This window comes from Geotrypetes seraphini, chromosome 4 (genome assembly GCF_902459505.1).
Source record: "Geotrypetes seraphini chromosome 4, aGeoSer1.1, whole genome shotgun sequence".
Lineage (NCBI taxonomy): Eukaryota > Metazoa > Chordata > Amphibia > Gymnophiona > Dermophiidae > Geotrypetes > Geotrypetes seraphini.
In genome coordinates, this window is record NC_047087.1 from 162158277 (window position 1) to 162181309 (window position 23033).

Consider the following 23033-nt stretch of genomic DNA (forward strand, 5'->3'; position numbering starts at 1 on the left):
CTAAGAACGCTTTGCTGTACAATTCCTCCTATTTAACCTATTCTATGGACATTCCAGACTTTTTCTTATGCTGTACATCCACTACCTCTTGGAATGGGGAATGAGACATTCCACAAGCTGCTGAACTTTACTGAACTCCATACGTACATTGAACAACTTAAGAAAATTTCCAAAGAAGTGATTCATACTATCACTTTTTAAAATGGACAGATTGCACAAAATTTAATACAAGACGCTCATGTCTCAGTTTGGGAACTTTTCTTTGGGTATTCGCCCACTGCAACCACGTATTTAATGTTTTCATTCACCCTATCATTATCTTAATTATTGTACAAATTTTGTTATGTATTATTATGATTTTTCTTTGCTGTAAAGTGAAACACATGTACATTTCTTTACAACGCTTATCATACAAGCTTCCCTCTAACTTTTAAGGCAGTTATACATGTATTTCCAGTATCTTTTCTGACACTTGCTAATTTGGTCCTAATTTGGTTTTAATTTGGCATGGCCTATTGCATTACCATTACCAGGGTCAGATATAATATTATCCCATATCCCATACTTAGATACTCTCTCTTATGACATCTTGGTACCTTTATACCTGAACCTCCTGAAAAAGCTTCCTGCATCCCTTATGTAACGTTCACTCGCTCAACGACGGGTAAGATATAGGCATACTGGGATCCCCGCCCAGATTATGGCCTATACAACCTAAGACAGAGGTTTGAACTCATAATGGGAACAACCTATCTTCATAGCTTGGAGATTCTGCAGCAAAGGGGACGTGCGACTATAATGTTGGAGGTAAAAGAAGCATCTGCTAATTGCAGATTGACTGTTTAAAGAAGGGTACCACAAGCTTGCCTTTATTTAAAAAAAAAAAAAAAAAAAAGTATGGGAGATGTCAGCCTAGAGGCCTCTGGGAGATTATATCGATCTAACTCTGGCATGGGAATGCAGATAGACTCTGTGTGCAGGGAAACTGTTTTAAGTAGCCCTGATTGCCCTGATTGAATCATGGCTAGCTAAAAGGTGTTAATGTCTGATTAAGAGGGTGCTTAGGACAATGGTGCACAGATCAAGCCAGAGACTTAATCCCATCAGGTTTCTCACCCTCCTTTGTTAATTAAATTAACCATTGTCTCAAACAGTTTACAAATTCTAAACAGAAAGATACTGGGAGATACAATATTTTCTCTATTCAGAATAAGATTCCAAGGTATAAAAGCCTGCTCTCTGCTCTATGAAGGGAGCTCTCTCGTTTCCTATCAAGCTATCATGGGAGGGGTCTTGGCTCTCTCTCTCTCTCTCTCTTTTCCTATGGAGCTATCTCTTGGCTCTTCTGCAAGCTTCTATGTCCCTCTCTGCCTCTGACCTCTGTAAGGCAGTGAGACTGCTTGCTCTCTGCTTAAGTGTAATGCTCTCTGCTTAATTGTAATGCTTATAAATATTACTTTTCTGTAAGCCTATTTCTATAATATATTCTTTATGCAATCACCTCTGGTTGTGTCTATTATTCTACTTCCTGGTGAGTCATCTGTGAGGGAACTGAACCTGGGACCTGGCGTTTGTCAGTACGCCTTTCACTTAACCCCTACCACCTAATATTGTGGGGGCCACTTTCAAACTGACAGTTTCGATCATGTACCCTCTCAAATCTCCTCTGTTCGAGGGAGAAGAGGCCCAGTTTCTCTAATCTTTCACTGTACGGCAACTCCTCCAACCCCTTATCTATGGAGAAAACTCAGATGAACTAACTTCTGATATTAAAGTCCCACACTCCCACATCAATTCACGAGTATCACAGTGCTTCAAACTATCCTTCCCATCACCTCAACAAGTTCGGCAGAAGATGATGTTTGAGGATACCTTTGAATAACAAAGACCTCTTATCTGGAACAAACTACCAACATACCTAAGACAACCCACCACTTAAGTTTCTTCCGGAAATCAAGGTAAATACATCTCTTCTCTCTATAGCCACCCTCCTATTCTTCACCTCTTCCCTCTAACAAGCACAAGATTGGTCTCAAAAATGTAACATGAAGAAATTGATTTCATTCTTATTGTAAACCGCATAGATTCCTTGTAGAGAATTGCGGTATATAAGATACTGTATTGTATTGTATGTTACAGTAGGTGATCATCTGGCATCCAGTTATCACTACATGGTGTGGTTTAATATTAAGACAGGTGCATAGAGGGCTCTTTCAAAAGTAAAGGTTCTAGACTTTAAAAAAAATAATAATTTTGTTCAGATGGGGGATTACATCAAGGAATTGTCTGGATGGGAACATCTGGAAGAAGTAGGAAAGCAGTGAGCAAAACTGAAAGGAGCAATTGTAAGGGCAACAAACCATTTTGTAAGGAAAGTAAGTAAAAGTAAGAGGAAAAGAAGGCCGCTTTGGTTCTCAAAAGTAGTAGCTGAGAAGGTAAGGAAAAAGAGGTTAGCTTTCATAAAATACAAAAGACCGCAGAAAGAGGAAGACAGGAAAAGTTAGAGAGGCTGGTCAAGTAGTGAGGATAGCAAAGATGCAAATGGAAGGAAAAATAGCCAACACAGTAAAACAGGGGTACAAGACATTTTTTAGGTATATTAGCAACAAGAAGTGCAAAGGAAAGATTAGGTTTGTACCTCGATAATTTTCTTTCTAATAGACATATACCCCATTCCTGAACCTATGGTTAGTCAGTCCCTTCTCATGTGAACTCTTGTAGGGAGTTTCATTTACATACTTTTTTGCTCCTTCTCTCTTACCTCTGGGCTGTTCTTCAACTTCTCAGTGTGTAACAAAGCAGTCAGCCCTGTATAGGAAACAGAAGAGGGAGAGGTACATGGACTCTCCACGAGAAACATGTCTGTTCTGCTCATAGAATGAAACATATCAGCAAATATATAACAGATAATCAAATTCAAACATTTGTAATACATAACAGGGTTATAACCAAAGAAGTCACCAACTTGAGCACAACCTGCACTAAGAATATGGGAACAATGTATAGAAATTGCTGGATGCTTCAACACGATAGTCAATATAACTATTCTTCGAGGGTAGACCAAAGACCCAAGACATTCTAATTTCATGTCTCACTGAGGCAGGTAGCAGGCAAATTCTCCAATGACATTCTGTCAGGCTTAAGGAATGGAATATGTCTACTAGAAAAAAAGATTATCGAGGCAAGAAAGCACGTAACAGGTGTTTATCCAGGGACAGAAGGCAGATATTCTCGACATGTGGGTGACATCATCAATGGAGCCCCATCGCAGACAGCTTTTCAAGCAAACTTGATTGAAGACCTCAAGTTTGCTAGCGCTACACCACGCATGCGTGTGCCTTCCCGCTCAGCTAGAGGGCGCATCTACTCAACATGGTCCTCAGTTCAGATAGCTAGCAAAGAAGCCAACCCGGGGAGGTGGGAGGGTTGCGAGAATATCTGCCTGCTGTCCCTGGATAACACCTGTTACAGTAAGTAACTGTGCTTTATCCCAAGACAAGCAGGCAGCATATTCTCGACATGTGGGTGACCTCCAAGAAACTAGGATGGGAAGGTGGGAGAGTTGGCAATTTAGGAGAACAGATTACGCAAAACCAACTAGCCGAACCAGTCGTCGTGCCTCCAGACAGTAGTGAGAGGTGAAGGTATGAACCGAGGACCAAGTGGCAGTCTTGCAGATCTCCTCTATAGGCGTGGACCTGAGGAAAGTGACAGACGCCACCATCGCTCTGACTTTATGCCTCATGACCCGACCCGGCAGCGGAAGAAGAAAATACAAGCAGCCAACCAGTTGGACAAGGTGCACTTGGAAACAGGACGGCCCAACCGACTGGAATCAAAAGATGGGAACAGCTGAGGAGCCGTCCGATGAGACTGGGTGCATTGGAGGTAAAAAGCCAACGCTCTCTTACAGTCAAGAGTGTGAAGCGCCACTTCACCAGGATGAGAGTGGGGCTTCGGAAAAAACACCAGAAGAACAAGGGACTGGTTGAGGTGAAAACCCGAAACCACCTTTGGCAAGAACTTGGGATGAGTACGAAGGACCACCTTGTCATGATGAAAGACCGTAAAAGGCGGGTCCACAAACAGAGCTTGCAGCTCACTGACTCTGCAAGCAGACGTGAGAGCAACGTTCCAAGTGAGGTAATTTAGATGAGTCTTATCAATGGGTTCAAATGGAGGTTTCATCAATTGAGCCAGAATCACATTAAGATCCCAAACCACGGGAGGAGGCTTGAGTGGAGGATGAACATTAAAAAGGCCCTTCATGAATCGAGAAACCACCGGATGGACGGAGAGCGATTTCCCATCAATCGGCCGATGAAAGGCCGCAATCACACTAAGGTGGACTCGAATAGAAGTCAATTTGAGACCAGACCGAGACAAATACAGCAGATAATCCAGCACGGAAGGCAATGGGGCAGACAGCGCCTCCATGCAATGCATCGCACACCACGCAGCAAATCTAGTCCATTTCTGAGTGTAGCACTGGCGAGTGGAACTCTTCCGAGAAACCTCAAGAACATCCCACACCAACAGAGAAAACGCGAAGGAGGGAGTCAGGTGGAAAGGAACCAAGCTGTTAAGTGTAGAGACTGCAGATTGGGATGCAGCAGCGAACCCCGACTCTGAGACAGCAGAAAAGGAAACACAGGCAGAAGCAGAGGCTCCCTGACATTGAGTTGGAAAGGGGAGAACCACGGCTGCCGGGGCCATCGAGGAGCTATCAAAATAATGGTGCCATGAGACAACTTGAGCTGCACAAGAGTCCTCAGAATCAGAGGAAAAGGAGGGAACGCGTAGAGGAACCGGCCCGTCCAATCCAGAAGGAAAGCATCCGCCTCGAGACGATCCAGCTGGAACAGAAGCGAGGCAATTTGTGGTTGAGGGGCGAGGTGAATAGGTCTATGTGCAGCATCCCCAGCAAGCAAACACCTGGCGCAAAATCAAAGCATGGAGCGACCATTCGTGTGGCTAGAGAAGACTCAACCTGTCCACAAGGCAGTTGTGCTCTCCCTGGATGCAGACCGCTCAAAGGAAGATGTTGTGGAGTATCGCCCACTCCCAAAGTCAAAGAGCCTTCCGGCATAGAGAAAGGGAACCCATACCCCCCTGCTTGTTTACATAATACATAGTCACTTAGTTGTCCGTGCACACCAGGACAACCTAATCCTGAAGCAGATGGTGAAAGGCTACTAGGGCAACCAGCAGGTTGATATGGCAACAAGGGTCGGCGCTCGTCCAAAGGCCCTGGGTCCGGAGGCTGTCGAGGAGAGCCCCCCAGGCATAAGCGGAGGAGTCCGTTGTTAGGACCTTCCTCGGCGGGGGGGCGTGAGAAAGAGCAAACTTTTCAAAAGATTGGAAGAGCGTGTCCACCAGCGAACGCCTCAAGGAGGGAGTCACCGCAATGCGCTGAGTGGAGGGATCCCGATCCTGCCTCCACTGGGATGCCAGGGTCCACTGAGGTATTCGGAGGTGAAGTCTGGCAAAAGGAGTCACATGAACCGTGGAGGCCATGTGTCCCAACAGGATCAGCATCTGCTTGGTGGAGGCCATGGACTGAAGGGAGACCCTCCGGCACAGGTGGATGAGTGTAGCCTGCCGAGAGTGAGGCAGAAACAAGCGGAAGCGAACCGTGTCCAGTACAGCCCCAATGAACTGCAGAGACTGAGATGGGCTCAACTGGGACTTAGGAAAGTTGACCTCAAAGCCCAGGATCTGAAGGAATATAATAGTCCATTGGGTCGCTGAAATAACCCCCCCCCCCTCTCGATGGAGCTTTGATAAGCCAGTCGTCGAGGTACAGGAACGCCTGAAGACCCTGCAACAGCAGGGCCACCGCCACCACCACGAGGCATTTGGTGAAGACTCGGAGAGACGAAGCGAGCCCGAACGGGAGGACCCGATACTGCAAGTGAAGGTCTCCCACCTGAAACCGAAGGAACCTGCGAGAGGCCGGGTGGATCGGGATGTGAGTGTAGGTCTCCTTCAGGTCCAAAGAGCAGAGCCAGTCCCCCTCATCCAGCAGGGGGTACAGTGTGGGAAGAGAGAGCATACGGAACTTCTCCTTGACCAGGAACTTGTTCAACTCAAGGAGGTCCAGGATAGGGCGCAGGTCCCCAGTCTTTTTGGGGACCAGAAAGTACCGGGAGTAGAACCCGGAGCCCTGCTGACAAAAAGGGAGCTCCTCCGCCGCCCGGAGATGAAGGAGGGCATGAGCCTCCTGGAGAAGGGGGAGTTGCACTCTGTTCGAAGGACACTCTCCTGGGGACCGGGCCAGAGGCGGCGCCGGGAAGTGCAGGGAATACCCCTCTCTGATGATGGAGAGGTCCCAATTGTCCGTACTGATCAGTGCCCAACGGGGAGAAAAGGCACGGAGGCGGCCCCCGATAGGCAGAAGAGAAGGCTCGAGGACAGAGGGGGCCGGCCCGCTCCCAGCCAGCCAGTCAAAAGGACAGCGCAAGCTTAGCTGTCACCAGGGCCTGAAGCTTCTGAGGGGCCCTCTGCTGCTGCTGACGTCAAGAAGGCTGCCTGGAAAACGCCGGCGCCAATTTCTGGGGATAGCGCCAGGGAGGCAACTTGTACGACTTAGGAGGAGCAGGCTTCGCCTTGGGTCGGACCAACGAGACAAAGGAGCGCTCATGCTCAGAGTGGCTGCCTCGATCGAGTCATCAAAGAGTTTGTTGCCCAAGCACGGGAGATTCGCCAGCCGGTCTTGCAGATTCAGGTCCATGTCCACGATGCGGAGCCAAGCCAGGCGGAGCATTGCTACCGCAAAGGCGGAGACCCTCAAGGAGAGTTCAAAGGCATCATATGTCGCCTGAAACATATAAAGCCAAATCTGCAACAGCGTATCCAGAAGCCGGCGAAATTCCGTCCGGTGATGGATCGGCAAATCATCCAGAAAGGAGGGCATAGATTTAACGCACTGTTTGAGATAGGATGTGAACGTAAAATTGTAGTTCAGAAACCTATTCGCCATCATCGAGTTTTGGTACAAGCGCCTGCCAAATTTATCCATAGTCCGGCCATCCCGGCCCGGTGGGACAGCCGCGTAGACCCGGGAAGGATTGGACTTCTTCAGGGAAGACTCCACCACCAGAGACTGGTGGGAGAGTTGAGCCTTCTCAAAGCCCTTACATGGGACCGTCCGGTACCTGGACTCCATTTTGGAGGGAATGGCCGGGATAGCATAAGGAGTCTCCAAATTACGGAAGAAAGTCTGTTGCAAAACCAGATTCAACGGGAGGCGAAGGGATTCTTTGGGAGGATAAGGAAGCTCCATCTCCTCCAAATATTCCCGGGTGTACCGGGAATCAGACTGGAGGTCCAAATTCAGAGCCTTGCCCATGTCCATCACAAACCTGGTGAAGGAGGACGGCTTGCCCGCAGAAGGCCCCCCTAGGGGGGAAGCCGAGCGAGATTTCAGGGCAGCAGAAAATGAGGGGGAAGCCTCCCTCGAATACTGCGCCAGGGTCAACAAGCATGGACGTCGAGAAGGCCCCACTAAAAGAACGAGGGGGATTCGACGATGGCTTGCGTTTAGAAACCCGGGAAGGCGAGGATCCTGGAGTCCGAGGGACGGAGATCCGAGAAGCCCTCTCCGGCGAGCCCCGGGGAGAAGAGACCCTTCGACCCCAGAGGGAGGCGGGAGTCCTCGACCTCGAAGCCCCATGGTCCAGTGACCGAGGTGGCACAGGAGAGCGGAGAAGGCTAGGGTCAGACAATACCAGGTCCGACGGCTTGATGGACCCTGTAGTGCGAGGGCCCGGAGACATACCCCGCTTCGGGGAAGAATCCCTGGGCTGCTTCACAGACCTTTGCTTCGAGGACGAGGCACGTCTCGACCAGTGCTTCGCACGAGGCCAGGCGGCGGGAGAAGTCCGCCTCGAGGGAACAGGCGAGAATCACTCGAGGACAAGCGTCAAGACCGACGCAACTTGCCTCGAGAGCCCTCAGTGCAACGCTCAGGCTGGTCCGCAACGAGCGAGATCGAGTCCAGGGCAATCTGGGCTAAAGCCAAGGAGATCTGTGAGGTTAAGATAGCCTTAAGCATATCCTCGAACATCGGCACCGAGACCACAAGATTCAGACGTACCGGTGCCCCAATGCACTCCAACGAGGGCGACCTCCTTAAAGTGGAGGCATGCTTGGAAGGAGGTCTCATCGAGGCCGGCAGGACTACACTCACTGCTTGAGTGAACAGAGACTCCGAGGAAGGCTTCTTTGGTTAACTGAGTTGAACCTGAGGGAGGAAGAGGAGACTTACCCGAAGCCAAGGTCTACGAAGCCGGAGCACCCGAGGACTTCGAGGTCGAGGGAGACTTGCTCGGGACCGAGGTCTTCGAGGACGACATCGAGACCGAGGCCGAGACCGGGGTCGAGGAGTTACCAGCTTCCATGGCGAAGAGGTCAAGTATCTTCGCCCGACGCCATCGAAGAGCCCGAGGCTGAAGGGTGGCACGACGAGGGCAGGAGTCCATAGGGTGATCGACCCCAAGGCAAAGGATACACTGATAGAAATAATCCGACCGCACTGCGTGCACTTCTTAAACCCGGTTAGAGGCCGGGACATAAGGTATGGAATGAGGACCGCGACACAGTCAAGGCTGAGCAGCCACAGAAGAACCGGGAAGGCAATAAAACAATAAAGACGCAAAACACAGCGACTTCCGACTCGAAAACAAGAAAGAAGCCGCGGTGCAAGAAAGCACAGTTACTTACCGTAACAGGTGTTATCCAGGGACAGCAGGCATATATTCTCACAACCCGCTCACCTCCCCGGGGTTGGCTTCTTTGCTGGATATGTGAACTGGAGACCATGAGGAGGGGATGCGCCCTCTAATGGAGCAGGAGGCACGCATGCGTGGTGCAGCATAGCAAGCTTGAATCTTCAATCAAGTTTGCTTGAAATGCTCTCCGCATCGGGGCTCATCCCAGGACAAGCAGGCATGATATTCTCACATGTGGGTGACCTCCAAGCTAACTGCAAAGGGATGGAGGGAAGTTGGCAATTTAGGAAAACAGATTACGTAATACCGATTGGCCGAAACGGCCATCGCTCCTGGACAATGTATCCAGACAGTAGTGAGAAGCAGCATCGAGATTTGTCGGCTCAGATTTACCAATGCCTCCAGACGCAGAGGGGGAAGGAAGGCACGGAGACGAACCGTGTCCAGCACGGCCCCGATGAACTGTAAGGACTGAGAGGGGCACAGTTAGGATTTCGGGAAGTTTACCTCGAACCCCAGACCCTGAAGGTAAATAATAGTCTGTCGGGTCGCTGAGATAACCCCCTCCCTGGACGGGGCCTTGATTAGCCAGTCGTCCAGGTAAGGGAATACCTGGAGACCCTGGGAACGCAAGGCAGCTGCGACCACCGTGAGACAATTTGTGAATACCCGAGGAGACGAGGCCAGTCCAAAGGGGAGGACCCGATATTGTAGATGCAGGTCTCCCACCTGAAAGCGCAGGAATCTGCGATAAGTGGGATGTACCGGAACATGTGTGTAGGCCTCCTTCAGATCGAGGGAGCAGAGCCAATCGCCCTCGTCGAGCAGATGGTAAAGAATCGGAAGGGAAAGCATTTGAAACTTTTCCCGTACCAGAAACTTGTTGAGGCGTCTCAGGTCCAGAATCGGGCGCAGATCTCCCATCTTCTTCGGTACCAGGAAGTAACGGGAGTAAAACCCTTGCCCCCATTGGCAGAGGGGTACCACTTCCACCACCCGCAGGTGAAGAAGGTCTCGAGCCTCCGAGAGGAGGAGGGGCAACTGCGCCCGATTGGGGGGACAAGCGCTCGGAGGGCTGTCGGGAGGGATCTCCCGAAAGTTGAGAGAGTACCCAGATGAGATCACGCCAAGGACCCAAGCGTCCGACGTGATGGACTCCCAACGAGGGTAAAAGGCTCGCAGGCGTCCCCCAATGGGAAGAAGGCCTGACGGAGGCGCGGAGAGGGCCAGTCCCCATCCGCGCGTCTCGTCATGAAAGTATGAACCGAAGACCACGTGGCAGCCTTGCAAATTTCCTCAATAGGCGTGGACCTGAGGAAAGCAACCAAAGCTGCCATCGCTCGGACTTTATGCCCCGTTACTCGACCATGCAGCGCGAGACCAGCCTGAGCGTAGCAAAAGGAAATACAAGCAGCCAACCAGTTGGACAAGATGCGCTTGGAAACTGGGCGTCCCAACCGATTAGGGTCAAGGGACAAAAACAATTGAGGAACCGTTCGATGAGACTGTGTGCGTTGGAGGTAAAAAGCCAACGCTCTCTTACAGTCAAGAGTGTGGAACGCCACCTCTCCAGGATGAGAGTGGGGCTTGGGAAAAAACACTGGCAAAACAATGGACTGATTGAGATGAAAATCAGACACCACCTTAGGCAAAAACTTAGGATGAGTGCGGAGAACCACCTTGTCATGATGGAATACAGTGAAAGGCGGGTCCGCCACCAGAGCCTGCAGCTCACTAACCCGCCGAGCGGAAGTGAGGGCAAGCAGGAAAATCACCTTCCAAGTGAGAAACTTAAGATGACATTTATCCAGAGGCTCAAAAGGAAGGTTTCATAAGTTGAGCCAGGACCACATTAAGATCCCAAACCACCGGGGGAGGTTTGAGAGGAGGATGAACATTCAAAAGACCCCTCATGAAACGAGAAATCAAGGGATGGAGTGAAAGAGCCTTCCCATCCAGGTGCTGATGGAAGGCAGCAATCGCACTAAGATGTACACGAATGGAATTTGTCTTCAGGCCAGAATGAGATAAGTGAAGCAAATACTCCAGAACCAAAGACACAGGGACCGACACCTGGTCCTAGTGGTGAGAGGAACACCAGGACGAAAATCTAGTCCACTTCTGAGAATAGCAGAGTCTAGTCGAGACTTTCCGAGAAGCCTCCAATACCTCCCTGACTGACTGAGATACAGGGAGAGAGGTCAGGGGGAGAGAAACCAAGCAGATAGATGAAGTGACTGAAGATTGGGATGTAACAGTGAACCCCGACTCTGATACAGCAGAGAGGGAAACACAGGCAGAAGCAGAGGTTCCCGGACACTGAGTTGAAGTAGTAGGGAAAACCAAGGCTGACGAGGCCACCGAGGAGCAATCAAGATCAGAGTGGCCCGCACCGATTTGAGATGGACCAGCGTCCGCAGGATCAGAGGGAAAGGCGGAAACGCGTACAGGAACCTTCCCTCCCAATCCAGGAGGAAGGCATCGGCCTCGAGACGATCCGGGGAGTACATCCGGGAGCAAAAGAGAGAGTTTGTGATTGAGGGGGGAGGCGAACAGATCTATCTGAGGTGTCCCCCACTTGTTGAACACTTGTCGCAAGACCTGAGAATGCAGGGACCACTCGTGCGGCTGGAGGAGGCGACTGAGCCTGTCCGCCAGACAATTTTTCTCTCCTTGTATGTAGACCGCTCGAAGAAAGATGTTGTGGGACACCGCCCACTCCCAGAGACGGAGAGCTTCCTGACAGAAGGACCAGGACCCTGTCCCACCTTGTTTGTTGATATAATACATCGCCACCTAGTTGTCTGTACGGACGAGAACCACCTGGTCGTGAAGTAGATGATGAAAGGCCACAGCGGCAATATAGATGGCCCGAAGCTCCAGCACGTTGATGTGACAGCGACGATCCTCTGCTGACCACATCCCCTGAGTGCGTAGACCATCCAGCTGAGCCCCCCAAGCGTACTCCAACGAATCCGTGGTGAGGACCTTGTGGTGTGGAGGGGCGAGAAAGAGTAAACCGTTGGAAAGATTCGAAGAGTCGGCCCACCAACGGAGCGATTCTTGCAAGGAAGGAGTCACTGTCATAGGACGGTTGATCGGGTCTCGATCCTGACGCCATTGAGAGGCCAAGGTCCATTGCGGAATCCGCAGATGGAGGCGTGCGAAGGGAGTGACATGGACGGTAGAGGCCATATGGCCCAAAAGTGTCATCAGTTGTCGTGCTGGGACCGAGTCCAGCATCGAGATTTGTCGGCTCAGATTTACCAATGCCTCCAGACGCGGAGAGGGAAGGAAGGCACGGAGACGAACCGTGTCCAGCACGGCCCCGATGAACTGTAAGGACTGAGAGGGGCACAGTTGGGATTTCGGGAAGGGGTTATTCCATGTCAAGTGATCAAGGGCTCCCTGCATGACCATCACGGATTTTGATAAAACTTTATGCACAAAGTCCCACATGTATCAAATGAACTTTGGTAAAGTTTTAGTTTCGCCTGTGGAATATTCATGGAGATATAGCCATTTGTTTGACCCCATACTGCAATGACATACAGTACGACAGTGACATTCTGACAACTTTGAGACACAATATCTCATGAGCTATGTTTCCAAAAAAACTGAAACTTAGCTACCCTGCACAACTTTTGGAGCTCTATTCAGTGCTACCAATAATAATTTTTGTCGAGCACTGAGTGAAGGCTGAATTACAGTAAACTTGGCTGAAAAAATTAGTGCTCCAAAAAAAGTCAAAGTTTGACATTACTTAGCTCCCACAATAATTGAGTAATAAATGCGAAATTTGGCGCATAATGTCTCAGTACAACGTTGTTTTCAAAAGTACAATTTCAACCTCCAAGCTCTTTCCATTAGTTTACAAATTAAATGTAAAGTTGCTAATTTGTGTAAAAAGGCCAAAAATAGGGTATTTTCAGCCTGCTTTTACAGAAAAATACCTTTCAGAAACTCTTTCAAATCAGTCTCATTAGAAAGAGCATATTTCAAACCCCCTAGAAAAGTGGGCTTCGTTTTTCAACGCAGGTTAACAATGCCCGAAAAAGGGGGACAAAGTTGGGAGATGTCACCATGGCAACAGCCTACGTTTCAACTTACAATTATGTCACTTTTCACACTGTTTTTCCCTGTTTATTTTTACTCAAGCTTTGGGTACAATTATAGTGTTCTTAATTAATGATTATTCCTAACTAGAAATTGAGGTGATAATTTTGTTGCATGCAGATCACAAATTACAACTTGTTTTCTTTTTCAGATCCACATTATTATTAATTCAGTTTAAAATGGATGCCAACGAATCGACTAATAATAATCCTTTTCTGCCAGACTGTGCCATTGGGCAAAAATTGTTGTCAAAGTGTCATGACGGCACATTTTATTCTAAAAAATGTGGGCTCATTTTTTTACATAATTTGTCAACCGATGAAAAATTGCTTATCACTCGGCTCTCTGAAGTTGAACTGATGGATAAAGACCAAATCTACCTCCACCACAAAGCAAAGTATCTCGACAAATACGAATTAAAGCAAACATCGTGTTGTAATCCATTTGAAAAGAAAAATCACATTGTTCAAAGTGGATTGTTAAAAGTCGATCTTGCCATGTCTAATGATTTTAGAAAAGTGGCAAAAATAAATATCAAGCCAGGTCAGAAACTTTGCAGTAGGTGCAAAGCCCAATACGTTTCAATGAGTGAAGCTACTGCAGCATCTTCATCTTCAGACGATTTTGATATCAGCATCTCCGATGCAGTTGATCAAAGCTTGACTGCTTTAGGAACCTCTCCATTGAAAATTCGAAGGTTAGCTAGTAGAGATAAAGCCGGCTATGTGATACGAAAAATTGAACGTGTGCAGAATGTGATATCCAAGAAGATTACATCTGCTGCTGGAGTTTCAGCTGAAGAAGTTGGGCCGTCTCGTCAGTCTGTAAAATGCAAGTTATGTGAAGATTACACTGACCTCATTGAAGAAATGAAAACGAAAATTGCAATATCCAACAGGTCAATGAAAGTTCAATTATTGACAATGGCCCCAAAAAGTTGGTCAATAAAGGAAACAGTAATGAAGTTTGGCGTTTCAGAGCGCATGGTCAGAACAGCCCAAAAAGTAAAGAAAGAGAAAGGCATTTGTTCTATACCTGATGCAAAAATTGGCAAGTCCCTTCCAAAAGAAATTGCAAATAGAGTTCAAGATTTTTACGAAGACGATGAATTCAGCAGAATATGTCCTGGCAAAAAAGATTGCATTTCAGTCCGCCTCAATGGTTTAAAAGTACAAAAGCGGCTGCTGTTGTGTAATTTAAAAGAGCTGTACGTGGCGTACTGTAACAAATACGGAACTGAAATTGGTTTTTCCAAATTCCGTGAGCTCAGGTCAAAGTGGTGTGTAACCGTTGGTGCATCAGGTGCACACTCCGTGTGTGTCTGCACGATACATCAAAATGTAAAGCTCATGCTACAAGGCGCCAATGTCAAAGAGAACTACAAAGTTCTTATGGAAAAAACTGTGTGCGACCTAAATGTCAAGGACTGTATGCTACAGTGATGTCAAAACTGCCCTGGTGAAGAAGCACTAACAGCATACCTGGAAGAAATATTCAAGGATTTAGATCCAGAAGAATCAATAGAATTTAAGCAATGGGTTCACGCTGACCGTGAAACATTAGAAACAAGCTTACTAACCATGGACAACTTTATTGAAAGACTTGCAAGCAAGATTTGGAAGTTGACAAGCCACCATTTCATTTCAAAACATCAAAGTGAATATTTGAAGATGTTGAAGACGGGCTTAAAAGAAACGGAAATGATCGTTTTGATGGATTTCGCTGAAAATTACTCATTTGTTGTACAGGATGCCGCCCAAGGCTTTCACTGGGAAAATTCACAAGCTACGGTACATCCTTTTGTTGCATATTACCTCAATGAAGTGGGCACATTGCAAGTTGTAAACTGTTGCATTATTTCTGATCATATGCAACATGATACGATATCTGTACACGTATTTATTCAAAAGTTAATCGAATTTTTGGTAACTCAAACAAACATTACCAAAATATACTACTTCAGTGACGGCTCAGCTGCACAATATAAAAACTACAAGAACTTTGTGAATTTGTGCAATCACAGAAATGATTTCAACATTGAGGCTGAATGGAATTTTTTTGGAACTAGCCACAGAAAATCACCCTGTGATGGAGTTGGTGGAACAACTAAACGACTGGCTGCCCGGGCTAGCCTCCAAAGACCATCAACGGATCAAATATTGACGCCAAAGGATCTATTTAACTTTTGTGACCAAAATATACACGGAGTTAAATACATTTATGTTCCAAAAGAAGAAATTGAAGAAAGCAAAAAGTTTCAAGAAGAAAGATGGCATGAAAGCAGCACAGTAGCCGGTACCAGAGAGCACCACCAATTTGTACCAGTCGACTCAAACTCGGTTCGTGTCAGCAAAGTTTCAAATGACACAATAAATTTTGTTGCCAAAATTTCTGATACTGCCATTCCAAATTTGAAAGTGTCCGAAATCTTTCCTGGTTGCTACGTTGCCTGTACTTACGATAATCAATGGTGGATAGGCAACGTTGTTGAAGTCTCAATTGAACAAAATGATGCATTGATAAAATTTATGCATCCTCACGGTCCAGCTCATTCGTTTTATTGGCCAGAAAGGCAAGACGTTTGTTGGGTTCCAGAGCAACACCTCATCTGTATGCTTTGTGCCCCTTCAGTTACATCATCCGGCCGCCAAAATCAATTTCCAGAAACTGCATTGAAGAAAGTGGCTCAAAAATTTAACAGAATGTTATAAAGATTGCTGGCAGTTAAAATCAAAGTGGACTTCACTTTGGCTTGGGAACCATATAAGATACCCAATTTAGGCTTGGGAACCTAGGATAAGACACCCTAATCATTGGCTTTGGAACCAGAAAGATACCAACAAAAGGCTTTGGAACCTTGACAAAGAAACCAAATGTGAGGCTTGGGAACCTGGACGAAGTGGCCCACCCGTGGCTGGTATTGCACAGCTATCGGGCGTGACCCCTATGGCGATGGGGTTGCCAGTTCAAACTCTTGAACTGGTAGTGACAATGTCACCATGGACCAACGCAATAGAGTAGTAGTAATACTACGTCAATACAAAACTGTAACTTTAAAAATGACAGAACTATGTTGAAATAGAGGTTGTTGCCGTGACAACGTCTCCCAACTTTGTCCCCCTTTTTCAGCCATTGTTAACCTGCGTTGAAAAATGAAGTCCACTTTTCTAGGGGGTTTGAAATATGCTCTTTCTAATGAGAATGATTTGAAAGAGTTTCTAAAAGGTATTTTTCTGTAAAAGCAGGCTGAAAATACCCTATTTTTGGCCTTTTTACACAAATTAGCAACTTTACACTTAATTTGTAAACTAATGGAAAGAGCTTGGAGGTTGAAATTGTACTTTTGAAAACAACGTTGTACTGAGACATTATGTGCCAAATTTCGCATTTATTACTCAATTATTGTGGGAGCTAAGTAATGTCAAACTTTGACTTTTTTTGGAGCACTAATTTTTTCGGCCAAGTTTACTGTAATTCAGGCATTCAATCAGTGCTCGGCAAAAATTGTTATTGGTAGCAATGAACAGAGCTCAAAAAGTTGTGCAGGGTAGCTAAGTTTCAGTTTTTTTGGAAACACAGCTCGGGAGATATTGTGTCTCAAATTTGTCAGAATGTCATTGTCGTACTGTATTTCATTGTGGTATGGGGTCAAACAAATGGCTATATCTCCACAAATATTCCACAGGCGAAACTAAAACTTTACCAAAGTTCGTTTGAGACATGGTGGACTCTGCATATGAAGTTTCATCAAAATCCGTGAAGGTCATGCAGGGCACTTTCCAAGAATCTGATCACTTGACATGGAATGACCCGAAGTTTACCTCGAACCCTAGACCCTGAAGGTAAATAATAGTCTGTCGGGTCGCTGAGATAACCCCCTCCCTGGACGTGGCCTTGATTAGCCAGTCGTCCAGGTAGGGGAATACCTGGAGACCCTGGGAACGCAAGGCAGCTGCGACCACCATGAGACAATTTGTGAATACCCGAGGAGACGAGGCCAGTCCAAAGGGGAGGACCCGATATTGTAGATGCAGGTCTCCACCTGAAAGCGCAGGAATCTGCGATAAGCGGGATGCACCGGAACATGTGTGTAGGCCTCCTTCAGATCGAGGGAGCAGAGCCAATCGCCCTCGTCGAGCAGATGGTAAAGAATCGGAAGGGAAAGCATTTGAAACTTTTCCCGTACCAGAAACTTGTTGAGGCGTCTCAGGTCCAGAATCGGGCGCAGATCTCCCGTCTTCTTCGGTACCAGGAAGTAACGGGAGTAAAACCCTTGCCCTCATTGGCAGGGGGGGTACCACTTCCACCGCCCGCAGGCGAAGAAGGTCCTGAGCCTCCGAGAGGAGGAGGGGCAACTGCGCCCGATTGGGGGGACAAGCACTCGGAGGGCTGTCGGGAGGGATCTCCCGAAAGTTGAGAGAGTACCCGGATGAGATCACGCCAAGGACCCAAGCGTCCGACGTGATGGACTCCCAACGAGGGTAAAAGGCTTTAAGGCGTCCCCCGATGGGAAGAAGGCCTGACGGAGGCGCGGAGAGGGCCCGCCCCCATCGTGAAAAGGACGGAGCCGATTTGGCAGGGGCAGTCGGCTGGGATTTCGACAATGCCCTAGAATGAGCCTGCAGACGCCGAGGTGGAGGCCTAGAAAAAGCCGGGGTGGACTTTTGTGGGTAGCGGCGAGGCGTGCCCCATAGGGGACGAGAAGCGGTCAGCTTGAGCTTCGGGCGCATGAGGGAGGCAAACGACCGCTCATGCTCCGACAAGCGTTTCGTAGCCGTTTCAATAGTGTCGTCAAACCTTTCCGACACAGGGAAGGTTATCCAACCGGTCCTGGAGGTTGGGGTCCATGTCGACCAGGCGCAGCCACACTAGTCGGCGCATGGCCACAGCAAAGGCAGCGACCCTCGAGGAAAGCTCAAAACCGTCGTAAGCTGCATGAAACAGGTGGAGACGGAGGTTGGAAAAATCCTCCAGGAGGAGGCCAAAAGCCCTTTGGCGAGAAGCTGGCAAATCCATCGTGAAGGCGTGCAACAGCCCAAGCAGATGTTTAAGATAAGATGAAAAAGTGAAAGTTTAGTTCAGCACTCTAGAGGCCATCATAGAGTTCTGATACAGACGGCGGCCAAATTTGTCCAGGGTCCTGCCCTCGCGACCTGGAGGGACCGCAGCGGAGACCCGGGAGGGGTGAGCCTTTTTCAATGAAGATTCCACCAACAGCGATTGGTGAGAGAGCTGTGGCTGCTCAAACCCCGGACAGGGTACCGTACGATACTTCGACTCCATTTTAGATGGGACAGCCGTCACCATGTAAGGAGTCTCGAGGTTCCTAATAAAGGTTTGCCGGAGCACAGGGTTCAACGGCAGCCTGAGGGACTCTCGGGGCGGAGAGGGCATATCCAGCTCTGCCAGGTACTCCTTGGAATACCTCGAGTCCGATAGTAGGTCCAAGTCAAGGGCGCGTCCCATGTCCTGGACGAACCTCATAAAAGAAGGGCGGGACGTTCCCGTAGCCCCTTGTGGGGACGGGGAACGAGACCTGCATCTTGCCGAAAAGGAAGGAAAGGCTTCCCTCGAGTAGCGATGCTCACGCTCAGACCCTCTATCCGAGACCGGGGAAACGCTGTGAAAGCGCTCCAAGGTCGAGGACCTGAGCCGCCTCGAGGAACCCCTCGGGGACGCCGCCGGGGTAAGAGGCACCGATCAACGGCGGGCCGGAGACCTCTCCCCGAACTCCCTCGGCAAAAGCCTGGAGCCTCAGACTGGATCCCCGGACCGAGGGGGAGTCAACAAGGGAGGGAAGATGGACACAAGAGATGGTGTGGTGGGGAGTGGATAGAGATACTGGATAGGAGGGTAGTCGGGAAGAGAAAGGGACTCCAGTGCAGTTAACAGCCTGCCTACTAGAGTGTTAGAATCAGGAAATGCATGGACTGTTATGCCCTTTTCACTAAGCATACGCAAACTAATATATGCAAAAACTACAATTTTCATTTATTACTTCTATAACTTTTCTACAATTATTATTGGTCCTAAGCCAGCACTTATGATAGGTTTAGGGATAAACTTATAGTCCTATAGGAAACTAGCTCATTTCTCTGCTTATCTAAATCTTACAGTTCTAAATGTTACATGTACAGAAGGGCAGGGCACATCATGGCTCAAACTCTTATCTATTTAGGGACATACATTTTAGGCAGATGAGGTCAGTAGATTGTACACTGTTTTCAGCTATGTAGGCCAGAGCAATATTTTAAACAACAGTTAACCATTTCATGACCCTACAGTACGAGCAGAGGTGATCACCACCAAAAACACAGCTTTGATGGTAAAGGCCATTAAGGAAGCTTGGTCTAGTCTAGAGGCTTATAGAGCAGCCTTGCAAGTGCCCAGAGAACCAGATTAAGATTCCACATTGGAAAAGGTCAGCATACTGGAAGGCAGAGCCACAACGCGCCCTTCAAAAATCTGGCTTGTGGCAAGGGTGTTCTTATGGACCCTTGGTCTGACCCAGCAGAGGCACTGCTTATATTCTTATGGTCCAAAACAGCTATCTGAACTCTCAGGGAGACAACTGCTAGGCCCTTTTCTAGACCTTACTGGAGAAAGGCAAGTATCACTGAGATCATCACCACACTCCGGTCTTCATTCCTCTGAGTGCACCTGGAAAAAAATCTGCCAGGGAGCCACTCAGTCTGCACTCAAGCTCACACAGTGGACAGAACCTGAGGTGAGCTTTGCTCCCAAGGGATTGGTCCCTGAGCCTCACTCAAACTGTTAGTGCAGGCTGTCCAAGTGGGTGGACTGCAAAGCAATCTGCCCCTTGGACGCAGACCCTTGACCGAGTCTGCACTCTCCTGCAGCCAGAGATGTCCCAAGATTGGGATCCTCTGCAGCACTGAAAAAGTCTTGTAAATGGTAAGCAAAAAATGATTTTAACTGAAAAATAAAAAAGAAGCAGAAATTGACTCCTACCATCTCAACTGAATTGAAGAACAGCCCAGAAGGATGGGAATGAGACTCTTACAAGAATTCTAGCAAGAAGAGGTTGACTGCCCGAAGGTTCTGGAATAAAGTGTCTGTTGCACTACAAATGTATTTATTTATTTTGCTTTGATATCTAACGTCAAAACTAGAACTAGCTAAAAACTCTCTCAGAATTGGTAACCTGGCAGTTCTATTTAACCTCCTGGAAACAAAACAAAGCATTACCTGTATAAAAAAGTGCACGGGCGAAAACTTAAGCCCCGCCACCACTAATGCAAAAAGTGCACTGGCGAAAACTTAAGCCGCCCCCTCCCCCCCCCCCCCCCCCCCCCCCCCCCTTGTATATCACGTTCCCCAAGTATTCACTTAGCATGGTGTTAGCTAAAACTGTGGCGGGGGTTAACTTTTTGGCGGGGCTTATCTGGAAAAGATCCTAAAAAAGTACAACTATGAAAAGTTGTCCAAATTATTTTAGGAGACATTATGACAGAACCTACTTTGAAGAAAAGGAAAAATGTACCATGCCGAACTCTCTATTTAGTACCTGGAAGCCGGCCCTTGTCCATCCGCCTGCTCTACAATCAGACCTAGACGGGAAACAACCGCTTTCAATTCTTCCCCAGCCCGCCAGCTAATTCAACCAAACTATCGCGAAATCTCTGAAAAGTACAACTCTCGCGCATCCGTTCAATAAGAATGCTGGAATTTGTAGTTCCATGCGGAGAGGGATGATGTATGGCGAAACAGATACGAATCAATATCGGAAGTGTAGGTGATGAGGGCTTGCGCCGAATGTCTCAAATTTGGAGGATCTTCTTGATTTGAGATATATCTGCGGTATCAACCGAAATAATGTATATCGAGGCAAAAGTTGACAGACGGATTTACAGGAGCCTCTTAAAGAAACATTTAAATCTGCCTTTTTCATGACTTTGTTATGGATATGTTTTTACTTTTATTATTCCTTTATCATTGCTATACACAAATCCCCTGTATTTCCGGTCTTTCAATACTTGCCTTAAAAACCTTCCTCTCTCGCGGCGAGCCCCTGCGCTCATGTTTGATGTTAGCTTTGCGTCAAAAGACGTGTGATTTGCTGCACAGACTGAAGACAGCGCGGGATTCCCTTCAGAATGATAGCCAGAGGGGCCGTTAAAACAGACGCTGTTGGGACTGGTGAAAGGTAGGATTGATAGAGGAAGCGGATGCATAGGGTGGGAGGGAAGAGTGAAGAGGCACAAAGAAGGCGCATAGGCAACATTTCCCAGGAAGGAGAAAATAAATAAATAGTAGACAAAGTGGTGTGAAGGAGAGGAGGCAGTGGAAGGAGAGAGATGATGGGTGTAAGGGAAGAGAAACTAGTGCTGTCCCATTCAGAAAAAAATGTCGATTCGATTTTCCTGCCCAATTGGGTGTTTTTTTCAAACATCCTGGTGGGTTTATTTTATAACCTCTTCACTCCTTTTATAGCCTCTTCACCCCCTTTATCCTGTCCTATCCACACTGGCACTGTGGTGTAAACAAAATAAACAAAAAATACTTTTTCTCTCTGTTAAATCCTAGCTCACTTTCGTGTCTAACACCAGCTCTGGCAGGATACACATTTCAAATCTGACATATTGTAATCACAAAACAGAAAATTATTTTTTCTACCTTTTGTTGTCTGGTCATTATTCAAATCATGTTGGTTCCAGCCTCTGGTTGTCTTCTGATAACTTGCTTGCCAGGGTCTCCTTCTTTCTCTGTGCTAACCATCCATCTTCCATCTCTATCCTTCCCTTCCGTTTCCCTCCCCTCCCCGGAGGTCTAGCATCTTTCCTTTTTTTTCATCTCCATCCCCGCAGCTGCAGTGATAAACCCCCACCATCCCCATATACATCATCTCCCCTTTTCTAAACTACCCTTTCATCCAGCATCTCTCCCTCCTTCCCCACCACTCCAGGGTCTACGAGTTCTCCCTTTATCCCAGGACAAGCAGGCAGCATATTCTCACACATGGGTGACGTCACCGACAGAGCCCCGCAGCGGACAACCTCGAAAGCAAACTTGCTTGAAGATCTCGAGCTTTCGAGTGCTGCACCGCGCATGCGCGCATGCCTTCCCACCCGAACTAGGGGGCGCATCTCCTGTGAGGATCCTCAGTTCAACGTTTTCCGCGGAACCGAGAAGACTTGTTCATCTCGCTCCGCAACGTTGTGCCTTCTCTCACCGCGGCTGGATTTGTTTATTTAGTCGCTGTGCGTGTTGCTTGTCGTTTTTCTTTCTTTACTAAAAAAAAAAAAAAATTTTGTTTTAGTTAATTTTCTTTCGTGTCGCCGGGCGTGGAGACTCGGGGCTTGGGCCCAGTCTCTCTTCTCCGGAACGGACTTCATTTTTTCTATGTCCCGGCCTTTGACCGGGTTCAAACGTTGTTACCAGTGCGGCAGGACGATTTCAATAACCGACCCTCATAGTCGGTGTATGGTCTGTTTGGGTGCCACTCACAACCCCGAGGATTGTGTGCGTTGTCTTACCCTTCAGCATCACGCTTTTCGCCGCCGTTGTGACCGGTTTTGCCAACTTTTCACTATGGAACCTGATAAAGCCTCGGTCTCGACGCCTTCGGGACCTAAGACCTCGACATCAGGGGTGACCTCGGGCAGTAAGACCTCGCCCTCGATGCCTGCTCCGGCCTCGGCCTCGAAGACCTCAGGGTCCTCGGCCTCGAAGGCCTCCTCGGTCCCGTCCTCGAAGCCTGCGTCTGGGGGTAAGTCTCCTGCTTCCTTTTCAGCTACCATGTCCAAGAAGCCTCCTGAGTCTCTATCCATGCTCCCCGGGGCTCCGGGGGTGCCTCTGTCCTCGAGGCCTTCTGCAAAGCGTGCCTCCAAGTCTCGGGAATACTCTAAATCGAGGTCGCCCTCCTTGGAGCGCACAGGAGCACCTATGACACCAAATCATTTGGTCTCGGTGCCCATGTTTGAAGATATGCTCAAGTCCATCTTGACTACCCAAATTTCTTCCATTGTGGCTCAGTTAGTCCCATCCTCAGCCTTGCCTCTAGTGGGCCAGCCTGAGCAGCAGCCGGAGACCCTGGTGCAGCCTCCACGGGGCAGGTCTCACAAGAGAGTTTCTTCATCGGACTCTTCGCCGGATCTTCCCTCGAGATCCTCTTTGCTTCATCCGAAGCATCGGTCGAGGCCGTCAAAACATCTTACTTCAAAG

The 23033-nt window shown here is 48.1% G+C and overlaps 1 protein-coding gene across 8 annotated transcripts in view; it reads right to left on the reverse strand.

Moving 5' to 3' along the window:
• Positions 1 to 21059, reverse strand: part of CENPT (centromere protein T) — an 822208-nt gene extending 801149 nt beyond the window's left edge. For 2 of the 8 annotated variants that reach the window (XM_033941798.1, XM_033941797.1), the window contains exons 1-2: positions 20377 to 20548; positions 2762 to 2808 (exon numbers count right to left, since the gene is read on the reverse strand). Coding sequence is in view for 1 of the 8 variants with exons in the window: in XM_033941796.1 (XP_033797687.1) it covers positions 20377 to 20398 (22 nt within the window). In the remaining 7 variants the exon portion in view is untranslated. Of the gene's footprint in view, positions 1 to 2761; positions 2809 to 20376; positions 20557 to 20849 lie in introns of those variants that run through there. The other 6 variants (XM_033941802.1, XM_033941804.1, XM_033941801.1 and 3 more) reach the window with 6 other exon arrangements.
• Between the last annotated feature and the right edge of the window lie 1974 nt (positions 21060 to 23033).